The sequence below is a fragment of the Macrobrachium nipponense genome, chromosome 1 (assembly GCF_015104395.2).
Source record: "Macrobrachium nipponense isolate FS-2020 chromosome 1, ASM1510439v2, whole genome shotgun sequence".
Taxonomy (NCBI): domain Eukaryota; kingdom Metazoa; phylum Arthropoda; class Malacostraca; order Decapoda; family Palaemonidae; genus Macrobrachium; species Macrobrachium nipponense.
This window is the reverse complement of record NC_087200.1, coordinates 148,240,692-148,253,742: the sequence shown is the minus strand read 5'-3', so window position 1 is coordinate 148,253,742 and position 13,051 is coordinate 148,240,692. Positions and strand designations below refer to the sequence as shown.

The following is a 13,051-nucleotide window of genomic DNA, read 5'->3' as shown; positions in this document are numbered from 1 at the left end:
ATAGGCCGAAGCACAGGGCCTTGAATTGAAAGACCCTGTTCTGAATCACGAACCTTAGATACTTCCTGCTTCCTGGATGAATGGGAATATGAAAGTATGCGTCTTGTAGGTCTAGGGTAACCATCCAGTCCCTGGACGTACCGCTGCCAGTACTGAATCGTTCGTCTCCATGGTGAATTTGGTCTTTTCCACAAAAACATTCAGTTGACTTACGTCCAGCACTGGTCTCCATCCTCCCAAGGACTTCGCAACCAGGAATAGCCGGTTGTAAAATCCCGGAGATTCGTGATTCAGAACAGGTTCTATGGCTCCTTTCTCTAGCATGGAAGAGACTTGCTCCCACAGAGCCTTTTTCTTCACTAAATCGTTGCAATTTACCCCCAGGGCTCTCGGAGATGTTGCGAGAGGAGGTTTCTTTAAGAAGGGTAATTTTGTACCCTTCCGAGCTACGTTGACGGCCCAGGGATCTGCCTTCAAGTTCTGCCAAACTTCCCAAAATTCTTCAAGTCTGGCTCCTACTGCTGTCTGGAGGACTGAGTTTCTCATTGTTTAGAGGTAGTTTTGGCTCCTCTTTTCGTTGGTACTCTCTTGCCTCTAAAGGCGGGTCGTGCAAACGTTCTGCCTCGAAAGGGCTATTGAGAAGGCCTTCTTTGAGGGCTAAATTCTTTTGGAGTTTTCTTCACCAACTTGGATGGTAAAAACTTCCTTACGATGAAGAGAGCAAATCTTGAGTGGCCTTCTGCGAAAGCGCCAGAGCTATATCCTTAATAACCTCTGACGGAAACAGCTGGTTAGAAAGGGGGTGTTAGAACATCAATTCTGATTTCTGTGCGTTGGAAACGCCTTTAGAAGCGAATGAGCACAAAAGCGACCTCTTTTTCAAAACTACTGCTGCGAAACAATGAAGCCAGCTCATTTGCTCCATCTCTGAGAGCCTTGTCCATGCAGGACATAATGCTCTTAGCCACTTCCATATCCTGTTCCTTTTCATCTTCTAAGGAATTCGCCAACGCTCCCAATGACCAATCTAGAAATTGAAGACTTCGAAAGTCCTAAAAATTCCCTTAAAAAGATGTTCAAACTCGGACGAAGTCCACCAGACCTTGGCCGAATGCAACGCCTGTCTGCGCGAACTGTCCACTATACTGGAGAAATCCCCTGGGAGAGGCAGGTACTCCCAGGCCAAGACTTTCTCCAGTAGCGTACCATACCCCAGACTTAGATGCTAACTTGGCTGGGGAAAAGCGAAAGAGGATTTCCCCGCTTCTTTCTTGTCCTTCAGCCCAGTTATTCACTCGTTGTAACGCCTTCTTGGCCGAAATCGACAGAGTCATCTTGAGAAAAGATACTTCTTAGGAGTCTAGTCTTAGAAAACTGAGACAGGGGAGATACAGGAGCCGTAGGCTGAAATTCCCTTCGAAAATAGACAGCAGACGTGAAGTAAGGATCTTATAATCTGAAGACGGTTCGACATTCTTTTCTTCAACAAAATCCACTTCTTCTTCTGCTGAAGAAATGTCTTGCAGATCACTATCGTTGTGACGCTTTGCTGGTGGATTAACGTCCTGCCGCCTGCGTCCTGTCACCAACGAAGTCTCTGCGTCCTACCGTCTGTGGTTCTACAACCGTAGAAGAATCGATGTGCTGCGCTTGCGTCCTGCATCTATCGTAACACGTCTGCTTCCTGCCGCCTGCGTCCTGCGTCCACCAGCGTTCTGCGTCCTGACGTTTGCGTCCTGTTTCTTTTTTTTCTTCCGAACAATCTCCTTCTTTTCCTGCGTCCTGCGTCCTGGAACACTACGCGATCGCCCGTCTTCGTAGCGCCTGTGCGTCCTAAATCCTCGACACGCAAACACTTGTCGTCCCATCTTCTTGGAAGACTTAACGGGAAGGAACTCGTCCTTACGCCTTGCAGGTCCTTGCAAAGGAGTGTCCCATGAATCGACGAGAACTGCAAGCTTCGACTGCATTTCTCTTAAGAAATCCTTCGTACTATCTTCCTGACGAACAGCCGTAGTAGGAGGAGGAAGACGAGAAGGACTAGGACGCAAAGGAGAACGATCTTGGACTCTACCCGAAGGAGAGAGAAGAGGAGAGGAAAAGCAAGAGGACTGGGGGGAGTCTCTTGACGAAATCCAGGAACGTACGGGCCGTACCGAGACTTCTTCCGATCGCACAATTTTCTTCCTCTTGGTCGGAACCACGTCCTCGTCCGAGGAAGACAAAACCTCCGGGCTGCTCCAAGCTTCACGATCTTGAGCACATCGATCATGAGTAGTCGATGTCCTTAAACGTCCCTCTTTGAGGGGGCGAGACACTACCAAGTACCGATGTTCTTCGCTCTTGAATGTCGAACCATCAGAGGACGCACACTTCCCAGTTACGCCTTTTCTGCGGCGAACTGCAACAGCCTGGGATCTTACAACAGGACTGTCCGAAGGGACGCCTGACCGTGGGAAAACCTCTCTCGCCTCCCTTCGACTGTCGACATGCCTTCTCCCTTGGGTCTGGGAGCTTGACAGAGGTCTAGGTCTAGGAGCACGAGAGAGACGATCAGACGCCCCCTCCACTACACTTTCACTGACATCAAAAGCACTCACTTTATCTGTAAGGCACTGTATTTGGTCTCCCATGGACGCAAGGGCAGCGAAAACCCTTTACAATCTGTGTATCGTTTGTGCCCTCCGATACAGCAGCGGGTGCAGGAGATACCTGGGGAGAAGGAACTACCAACTCTACGTTAGAAGGAGCTGGAGAGGAAACACATTCACTCCTTTTACTAGAAGTATTTGACCTCTCACTACGAGAAACAGATCTCCTTACACGATCTTTCTCAAGCCTTTCAACATATTTCATAAATATCTTCCACTCCTTCTCTGACAAATTCTCACACTCAACACACCTACTCTCCCAAGTACACACATTCTCTCTACACTTCTTGCAAATGGTATGAGGGTCGACCGAAGCCTTCGGTAACCTTACCTTACACCCCTCTTTCACACAAACTCTAAACATACTACCAGTGTCAGACATCTTCCAAGAACAATCCAAAGCGAATGCCAAGCTAACGTTTCCAAGTACGATACCAAAAATCCGTGAAAAGTCAGCAACGAGAAGAAAATCCTAGCAGGGAACCACCAACAATGTTGCCGGTTCGGCTGGCAGAAAAAATCTGGTTCAAGTGGGAACGGTTCCTGGCGCTAGCGCCACGGTAACGGGGTGGTGGTATCCTGAACTACTAATAGGTTACTAGCGTTTGCCGCGAATTTGAAATTTCTGCCAGGTGGAACAGAGAATATAGCTATATATATACCTGCCAGGTAAGTGTCATACATAAAACATAAACTGAAAGGCGGACTCGTGCCAACTGACAACTTACACAAGAAATCACCCCTGAAACAATTAACCACGAGGTCCCAGCAATGCACACACAGACAAAGAGAAAAATCTTTCCAAAAAAACCCTTGAAAATCTCTCAACAACGGCCTCAAAAGTTACAATTTCACATGATTCTTACTTCTAAATCATAAGACTACATTTTGGTTGAAAATCAACTAAGCAAACCTCGGATATCAAAAATGCAAAGGGATTAGAGGGGAACACTTTATGTACCCTTCACAACAAAACTGGCTCTTGGCTGAGAGAGACAATGCTTGCACAAGTCTATCTTTGCTGGTACCCAAGAAGAAAGAGGCAGATCAGACTTCTGCATGGTCCAACATCACTTCGCATTGCTACTCACAGAATCTACATTGGTTATTTTGTCCAAATTTTATTTTTAAGCATCAAAGGGAGAATCCTTTTAATATTCACAAAACTGACTAAGCAGTCAAACTGAATGAAAATATTTTTTCTTGAACATATTTACAGATAAATCACACAAACTCTGCTGCCTGCTTCTCACTTTGCTTGCAACTCATGAGCGTTGGGAAGGACTGTCGGAAAAAAACGGATCCAGGCTTTTTGCGACAGATATTGAAGTAGGAAGAACATAGCCGATAGTGATTCACCATGACTGATAAATCACTCATGAAATCGCATCATTAGGATCACGATCTAGCAGCGTGCTTAAGAGTGAATCTCTTGAGATAATCTCCCATTTCCTTTTCTTTGCGAATTTTCCTGCTCTTTTCGTATTATCATGTTTATCATTATTACACTAACAGCTTTATCAGGACTAATTTCCAGTGTTATGTATCCAGTTACATGCCCCGTCAAAATAATTTTTTCAAATGAGAGAGAGAGAGAGAGAGAGAGAGAGAGAGAGAGAGAGAATTGCGAGATAATCTCATAAATTCATATCTCAGTTATCCCGCACTGGCTAGTACAGTTGGTAACATGCTGGTCTCGTAGGCTTGCGGGCCGGTGTTCGCCTCCCGACAGGGGCGAATAAGTGAGGCTGACTACAAGTAGTTAATGCCACGAGTCACGTCATGTCGAAGAGTTGGGGTTCCCTGGCTGACGTCTGTCCGAGAAACAATGGCTTCACCCTTCTCACCGATTGGAAAGCAAAGCTGGAATGATTTCTGTGCACGATTCACCTTTTATTATTACACCCTTCTCTTTCTGCTGAATTCACAATAACACCTCTAAAGAAAGCAAGCGCTTAAAGTGTCTCAGGTTAAGTAGGTGAGGGAAAATGTATTTTAGAATTATGATTAGAGCTGAATTTTGTCGGCAATAATAATGCCTTCTTTTAATTACGAGTTTTTTTCACACTTTCTTCTGGATATAGTTTAGGGCAGACATTAAGGTTTTGCAAAGATCATATTATTCACGACCCACGGGTGGAATATGCTCAAAACGTGGGTTATCATTTTTTCTTATTTATACCTATGTTTCTGGTTGATTTTGGTCTCAGTAAGTATGCTATAAATTTAAAGATCGCATTAAGGTTTAATAGAGTTTTGTGTTTTTTTTAGGTATTTGGAGAGCATTAAAAAACTAGCAAGAAAGTTATAGATTTGGGAAGTAGATTCAGATTCTCTCTCTTAAATTCACACTTTATTATTTAAGTCTGCAAGTTATATCACAACTTGAACAATTCCAGTCGAGCCTCTGCTGTTATGCTGCGTCGCATGTTTATATCTTGTTTTCGGATATATGGCTCTACCTTTGTAAAGGGTGTATAGAATGTGCTTATGCTCATTCTCATATAGTTTCTATACTCATGTTCATAGCCATATTAAAGTTCACGTACTATTGTTGTATGGCTCCCGTGAACATCTCATATTTAGCCAATCTTTGCATTACATTCTCATCCTTTTATTCTTTTTCTTTACACATACCTAATTATTATGTTGCACAAGTTTCTATTTCTGAGCAGTACTGGCCACCATGTTTTTCATATGAAAGTAGAGACGGTACTGGCACAGTCGGGGACGCCTGACCATTTGTGAACTCTGCTGTGGAGAACACTCACGGGTAAGCCCAGTAGAATTTACCCGTCTACCACGCTCCCCAGTGGGCATGCCCGCTCGTCTGGACAGGCCTCAACAGGTAACACTATTGAAGAATTTAGCATGGGAAGTAAAATATGTGATCAGAGAACTAAGAATTTACATCACCTGATGAATTTGGCCACCCAGTCATCACTGTGGCCTTTGGAGTAGATTCTGCATAATAAGAAATGGGATCAAAATTATCCAGAAATTTCCTTACTAAGCAAATGAAGTCATCATTCAGTCAACAAAGAAGAGCATAAATATTTATTAAAGTTCTAAATATCTTTTGATTTTAGTTAAGCGATTTTTCTTACTTAATATGCTGAGACATTTAACATACCGGAAACTGCAAGGTAGACAGAAATGGAAAAGTATAAAATAACAGAATATTAAGCATACTAGAATGATTAAATAATGTAAGTGTTTCTTGAAAGAAGAAATTCTTGGAGAATCAAACAGTATTAGTGCCTTTGTAAAGCAGACAAGCCTGGAAAAGCATGTCAAAGATTATTGTCACTATAATGAAAATAACACTAATGAAATATATTTCACTATGAAACAAACAGGTTGGTGAAGTGTTTTCAGCAAATCATGTCATTTTGAAGTACAGAAGACTGGTAAAACCTATTATGCTTACAGTATCACTGCAAGATGGATTAGACAAGTACAGCATATTTAAAATAAGTGTATCTATCAGGAACACATGACTGTTAAAGTGCCATTATAAAACCTGTATAGTACATCAGGGATAATGACACAACAAAATGCCAGACAAAATGGGTAAAACTTAAAAGGCACCAATAACATTCCATGGTAGACAAAACTTGTATAGCATACTTGAGGTGCTTGTATGACAACCTTGTCATAACATTAATATAACATTAATATATAGACTAGTTTTCTATGATGAAGAAACTGGTACATCGTCGTGATATATTTTGAAAATTATGCTTTTCATCCTATAATCGATGAATTAGTAATTTTACATAAGGATGTGATGAAAAATATAGCCTGGTAGCTGGTGTGGAATAAAAAAAAACATATAATTTCCATAACTGAATAGAAACCTCTGGCGTTTTATGCAAACTGTTAAGCTCATTCCATTTTTATTTCTAGTTTTCCTACCCATTTGTACACGAGATGCCTTTCATTACCATCGCTACCCCTGGCATGGATCCAAGACAGAGTGCTGTCCTGGGAAACCTACTTAGCCCAGCCTACATGCCCAGTTTCCTTTACGAGCCTAACTTTGAACACGTTTTCGGACGCCTTGTGAATACAGTTTTCAGCATAGGAGTTCCCTTTTACTGGAGAGTCTGGGAAGTTATACCTGCAGTTCAAAAAGAGGTGAGACTTACTTCTTTAAAGGCCTTCTTCCATTAAGCAGTCTGTTTCATTTTCAATTGCTATCATAAGTAAGCCCAAATTTTATTAATTGTTCTAGTGTAATGGATTCTGCTAAAAATATGTAAACATTCTTAACCAACTCATTGCATTCTGGATAATTGGATGACTAACTCAATCTGACCACTTGACTGTTTTCTTGTAGGTCAATGTACACTTCCCAGACCTTCCACCTCTTCTGGAAATAGAGAGAAATCAGAGTCTCGTCCTTCTGAACTCCCATTTTTCTAATGACTTGACTGTACCCCTTTTACCTTCTCAAGTGGAAGTAGGTGGTATGCACTGTCGACCTGCCAAACATTTACCAGAGGTAAGACTAATATCACGACTGATGTTTGTATGCATTAGTGGTAAATACTCTCAGTATATGGTACATTGTATTTAAAACAAGCAGAATGAATATCTAAATGATAAACTGAGATCTCCACTTTGAGAGTTTGATGGCAAAGTTTTCTTATGAAAACAATATTATTACCAGAGTTTTAAAAACTGTTCTATACTTTGTTCCATTATAAATCGTTTTATTGCTTCAGTATCTTCCCAGTCTTATGATAATTCAAGTTATCATGAATTCTATTTTTCTTTAATTTAGGACTTAGAGTCATGGATTGAAGGAGCAGGCTCAGCAGGGGTAATATACTTCAGCCTTGGTTCAGTTACAAAAGGGAATACGTTGCCTAACAAGTACAGGCATATGTTCATCGAAGCCTTTTCCAAATTAAACCAACGGATTCTTTGGAAATTCGAAACCGATTTAGAAGGAATTCCCGAAAATACCATGATTAGCCCCTGGCTCCCACAACAAGATATTTTAGGTGAATATTCAAATCTTATAATCATACAACAAGGCCCATGATTTAGAATGAAAATCAGGAGATTAATTGCAGAAAACTTTGTATGTTGTATGAAAGCTCGTATCTATGGATCTCTTTGGTCTTTTCAGGTCACCCTAATGTGAAAGTATTCATAAGCCATGGAGGGCTTCTCAGTTTGCAAGAGACGTTGTACCATGGGACTCCTGTGGTTGTACTGCCTCTGTTTGGAGACCAGCCTTCAAATGCTGCAAAAGTAATTGCTAACGGATGGGGGCTATCTCTTACTTTTGAAGATTTAACTGTAGATCTTATCATCAGTTCTATTGAAGAAGTTATAAACAAATCAAAGTAAGTCTTATTTTCTCTTTTTGTAAACTCTTGCTTTCATGGTTTCTTAACAAGATTACTGATGTATTAATATGAGACACACGTCCTTCATATATTTCATACTGCTTACCATTAGCAAAATGTGTCATTCTTCATATATATCCATGTCATTCATTCTCTTAGCAAGGAATCATGTAAACAAATTTATATCCCACTTAGGAGCTTCAGTAACCAGCTAGCGAAATTTCATGAAAATTCAATCTCCTCCAAACAATAGCATATTAAATATACACATTCAACTACTCTAACAAATAAGAGTTTAAAGCAAGGCATTCAAGTCAGGGAAGATTCATTCTAAAAGAATTCATTGTTTTCGCGACAATTGTGACCATAATGTACGTAGCATACGAGGCATTATAGACAAATATTATTACAATTATAATCAGTATTCTGTGCATAAATTTCTTATCTGAGTATTTGTGCTGCTGTACGTTTCACCTGGATTATACCTTGCTGTGTGCGACTGCTTCTGCATAAAATCTTGGGTGAATATTCCCATCGTTTGACATCCATGGACCATATTCTCCTTTCCTGCACAGTATTCATTTTCCTGTTCTGAGGTCTGTAGTACAAAACCATTGAAGTCGCCTGATTAATTGTAAAGAAAATTAATCACTCATTACTTAATCTACTTTTCCTCTGCCCCCCTTTTTTATTATTTCAAACCTATCATCATCATCATATTCATGCCTCAGTTCACATTATAAGCATGGTTTTTTTTGTTTTTTTTTTTTGTTTTTTTTTTTTTTTTTGTTTTTTTGTCTTGTTTGTTGTACTCATGACATTTTGTTTTACCTTGATGTTGGGGAGAGAAAATATAGGGTATGCAAATGGTGAAGCCATCTGAAGTTCTTTTACTTTTCATCGGAAAAAAAAAATAGAAATCGATTCCAATCTTATTTTTTCAGATATCAAGAAAATGTAGTGAAGACTTCAAGATTATACAAGGACCAGTTGAATTCTCCAGTAGAACGAGCAGTGTTCTGGACGGAGTACGTCATACGTCACAGAGGAGCCCCTAAGTTGAGGTCTCCTGCTGCGAGCCTGTCATGGGTGCAACTTCTCCTGCTGGATGTGTTGGCTTTGTCACTCTTGATCGTCATTTTGCCCTTGCTCATTCTCTGGTGGCTTTTCCAGAAAGTTTTGGTTGCAGTTTTTGGTAAAAACTCTTTCAAGAAAAAGTCTGAATAACATTTCATCAAAATCAGTTCATATGTATCAATAAATATACGCCATATGTACATTATAAGAAATCTACTGCTTTCATTCACCTGGTCAACTGAAATGCATTTTCTTCTGTCAATTATTAAAAGTTCACACAGTTATTTGATACTGTACGTCACACGATAAATAGGCTTCTGCCTTTGCTCAAAATACAAACTGAATACTGCCTAACAGAAAAATATTAGAGAGAAATTTTTTTTGATAATGAAATACTTGTGAAAGACATGACAAATTAATGTCAGTAATGAAAGCAAGGAATAACATGTAGTACCGCCAAGCAACGTCTCAAAATCCACCCATAATTCTTCAGATGTTTTGAGAAAGTTGATGAAACAGTACATGGAAAATAAAATTTTACAGGTAACTACAGTTTGCATGATGCTTTTTTACCAGATTTGTGCACTTGGGATTTATGATGTGAGGTCGAACTATCTTTTTGACTTGTTATCAAAGCACCAATTTGGAAGGGGGATAATATTTTTGTTGATGTTTGTCTGTCCTACAAGTAACCAGATGTGTATGTATGTTAGCAGGAACTCTCTAAAAGGGCGAAAAGAACTTGATAAAACATTGTAGTTAGATTCATAAGGCGACCCCCTTGAGGTGACCTACATCATCAGGATTATCCAAGAGTAAACGATCTATATTTCGGGTCTATTTCCTTATCATTTAGCACAGATGCGTATTGTATAGATTTTCTGTTATAAGCCAAATATCTGGTAATTACACTTATCAATCAAAATACCTCACGACAGCCAAACACCTGAATCTTCATCACAGATAAAACATGACAGACTACTCTAAAGGCAACAGTTATCCCTAAAATCTTATTAATCATGCAAGAAATCAGACTAAGTTCGTTAAATGGATTGATTGACTGATTATGAATATCAAAACTGGCATCACAACATCTAGGTCAAATTCATCAAAACACTTGTGAGGTAATCATATATAAGATTAAATTAATTGAAGGGCATCACTCCAAAACAACTTTAAAAGTCTAATTATTTCCCAGGTTCTAACTCACTTCAATAAAATTGAAGGAAAACAGCACAATTACCACTCTATATTTCTACCTAAATAAAATCACATCACTGGTGGTCAATAAATGAAACCCTTATAAAATTTTAAAACTAATTTTTTGTTATTTTTAAACTTAAAGCTTTTTTTAGTGAAATTCACAATCTCAGGGATATTTACTATTACTTAAAAAGCCACAAAGTTTAATTAATCCTTGAATTAATTATTAAACAAAATTAAATAAAAATTAATTTATCAAGAAAATTAATTAACCAAGAAATTAAATTATTCAATCAAAATTCAAACTGTTAAGCAATAATTAATATTTGAAAAGAAATCTAAGTAAATGCAAATTAAATCACAAGTGTTATACTAAATCAAGTATGCAATACTAATCCATTAAGAAACACCTAAGTTAATCAAACAAAATGTGAATGCAAAAATATGTGAACACAAAAATGTTGAAAATTACCAAAAATGTGAAAAAAAACAATCACAAAACATAAAATAAACACTTCAAAAGAACTATATACAGAACACAAAAATTTGCAATATGTAAAAAATATAATTTTGCATAACCACTGTAAATATTTTTAAGTGCACTTAAAACTTGTAATGACACAGTAGTTGGTACCAGTTTTTCCTTTTTGCTTCAGCTTCCAAAATCATTATACTCTTTCATAGGCGCCGTTACAAAAACACGTTTACACTGTCTGTTCAGTTTCCATAAATACCCACTATGCTATGAACTTGAACAAATCTAAAAGTTATGAGTGATGTGAGTTGTCATCTTGTTGCCATTTAATGATATGTGACTGGTATATTTGGTTGAATAGTGAATGGTAATTACTTAAGTATGGTCATTTTTGTTGTTAGCTTGTTTTCTCCTCTCCGGTGGTTTGCTCGTTTTAATATTTTACTAATGCCATTTGTCTTTCATATTTGGTGTTGAGTGGGTGTGTGGCCTTCCCCAACCCCCTGCTCTGGGCGGCCAGAGGGGTTATGGAAGACTCCTGTCGTTTCTGAAAGTAGTCATTTTCTGAGCCATCACTTGAAGAGGTCAGGATCCTACCTGTTGGGGCTGCTGCTCTGAAACATTTATATATATCTGAAATATCCTGCCATTAGATGTTGCAGCTTTTTGGATTTTTTCCTCGATTACTTTTGGAAGGATTCTTTGGATTATTCATTCTGTGAGCCTTCTTTGGGCCTTCATCATTGCCCTTGGTTCAGTTACAGAGCCAAAGGGAACTCACTGTGATTTGGTAAGGTCGATAACCATCTATCTATATTGAATCGTAAATTTTATTTGGATCACGGCATTTGAATCCTGTTTTGGGCCCTAGTAGCCCCGCTACCATGATTTATCCTCCAGACGTGGAGTTTGGCGTTGTCCTTCAAGAGGAGACCCTTAAAGTTACATGAAAAAGTTGTTAGGGATATTAGCTTGTAATTTGTTGGGCTATTCTTTCTTTTTGTTTACCTCCTCCTTTCTGGAGCCCTCAACTTTTTGGTATATGTGTGTGTTGATATCTATCTTTTATTGTGAAGTTGTTTTCTTTTGCAGGTGATTCAGAGTGAGTGTTATTCATATATATTGTATTATAGAGGTTCAGGTGTTATTTCTGTCTGATATTTATGTATTAAAATAAAGGATTTTTCTTAGTATTTACTTTGCCCCTTGAATTGATTTTGCATACAGTACTGAAGTGAGATACTATTCCACCCATTGGGGACTTAGTATAGTGTATTATGAATACTTTTTGATAAGTGGAAATTGTGTTTAGTCTGGTGGTGAAACATGCCATCACAAAAAGCAAAAACTTACAATAATTTAAAAATAAAAATTTCCCTCAATCAGAAAGAGTAAAAATTGAAACTGCTCACAACGGTTCCAAGAATGGCAACCAACGCAAGTTGTATCTAATATCAGAATGACTCTCTCTCTTCTATGGGAGCTAACTGGTTTGTGAAATTCTACCTCAAAATGGCTGATGACGTCAAAACACGGCAAATGATTTTGGCAACGTGATACTCTGCAAGTAATCTTAATAATTCTCTTTCAAAATGAGAAAGAGAACATGGGATTACAACTATAAATAATCTTTAAAATTACACAGTTTCAGAACATAAAATTCTTTTAACATGAAAGAAATTATTATATTACATTTTCACAAGCACAGTGATGTAATTCCTGCAGATTATGTAATTTGTACATGGAATTTTTTGTATTGAATGTTTTGAGAAGCTTCATTATGAAACATTGCGCAATCATCAAGTGGGTTTCTTGAATGGCTCAAGACAAAAGCTGGTACAATACAGGACGACTCAACAATAAAAAAAAAAAAAACTAAAATTATGTGGCTTAAAGTGATGAATAATACATCTGCTCTTTTCTCTACGTAACTTTAAATTATGCTTTTGCGAATTCTGAACATACATTATTTAAACATATTACCTCTAACTTTAATGTGGAATCTGAACATATTACAGATACTTTACAACATTTCATACAATTACTGAAGGGAAGTTATGTTTTGTGAAGGCAACAACATAAGATTCCTCCCCCCAGTAGATTAGTCATCCTGAGTTTCAATCCTACGATTCACAACAGGATAAATAATCTGCAATTACATTGTTCTTACCAGAAATGTGCTGCATTCTTAACTTATACTTTTGCAAGCACAAAGACCACCTTGTTAACCTTTGGTTCTGTTTTTTCATAATTTTTATAAATAATAGTGGCTTGTGATTAGA

The 13,051-nt window shown here is 38.4% G+C and overlaps 1 protein-coding gene across 7 annotated transcripts in view; it reads left to right on the top strand.

The window, feature by feature from the left end:
• LOC135219739 (UDP-glycosyltransferase UGT5-like) overlaps positions 1–9,303 on the top strand; it is a 65,606-nt gene extending 56,303 nt beyond the window's left edge. For all 7 annotated transcript variants that reach the window (XM_064256759.1, XM_064256757.1, XM_064256760.1 and 4 more), the window contains 5 exons: positions 6,561–6,791; positions 6,994–7,158; positions 7,441–7,663; positions 7,792–8,011; positions 8,959–9,303. In XM_064256759.1, the coding sequence (XP_064112829.1) occupies positions 6,561–6,791; positions 6,994–7,158; positions 7,441–7,663; positions 7,792–8,011; positions 8,959–9,241 (1,122 nt within the window). In that variant the 3' untranslated portion in view covers positions 9,242–9,303. The remainder of the gene's footprint in view (positions 1–6,560; positions 6,792–6,993; positions 7,159–7,440; positions 7,664–7,791; positions 8,012–8,958) is intronic.
• Positions 9,304–13,051: the final 3,748 nt, after the last annotated feature.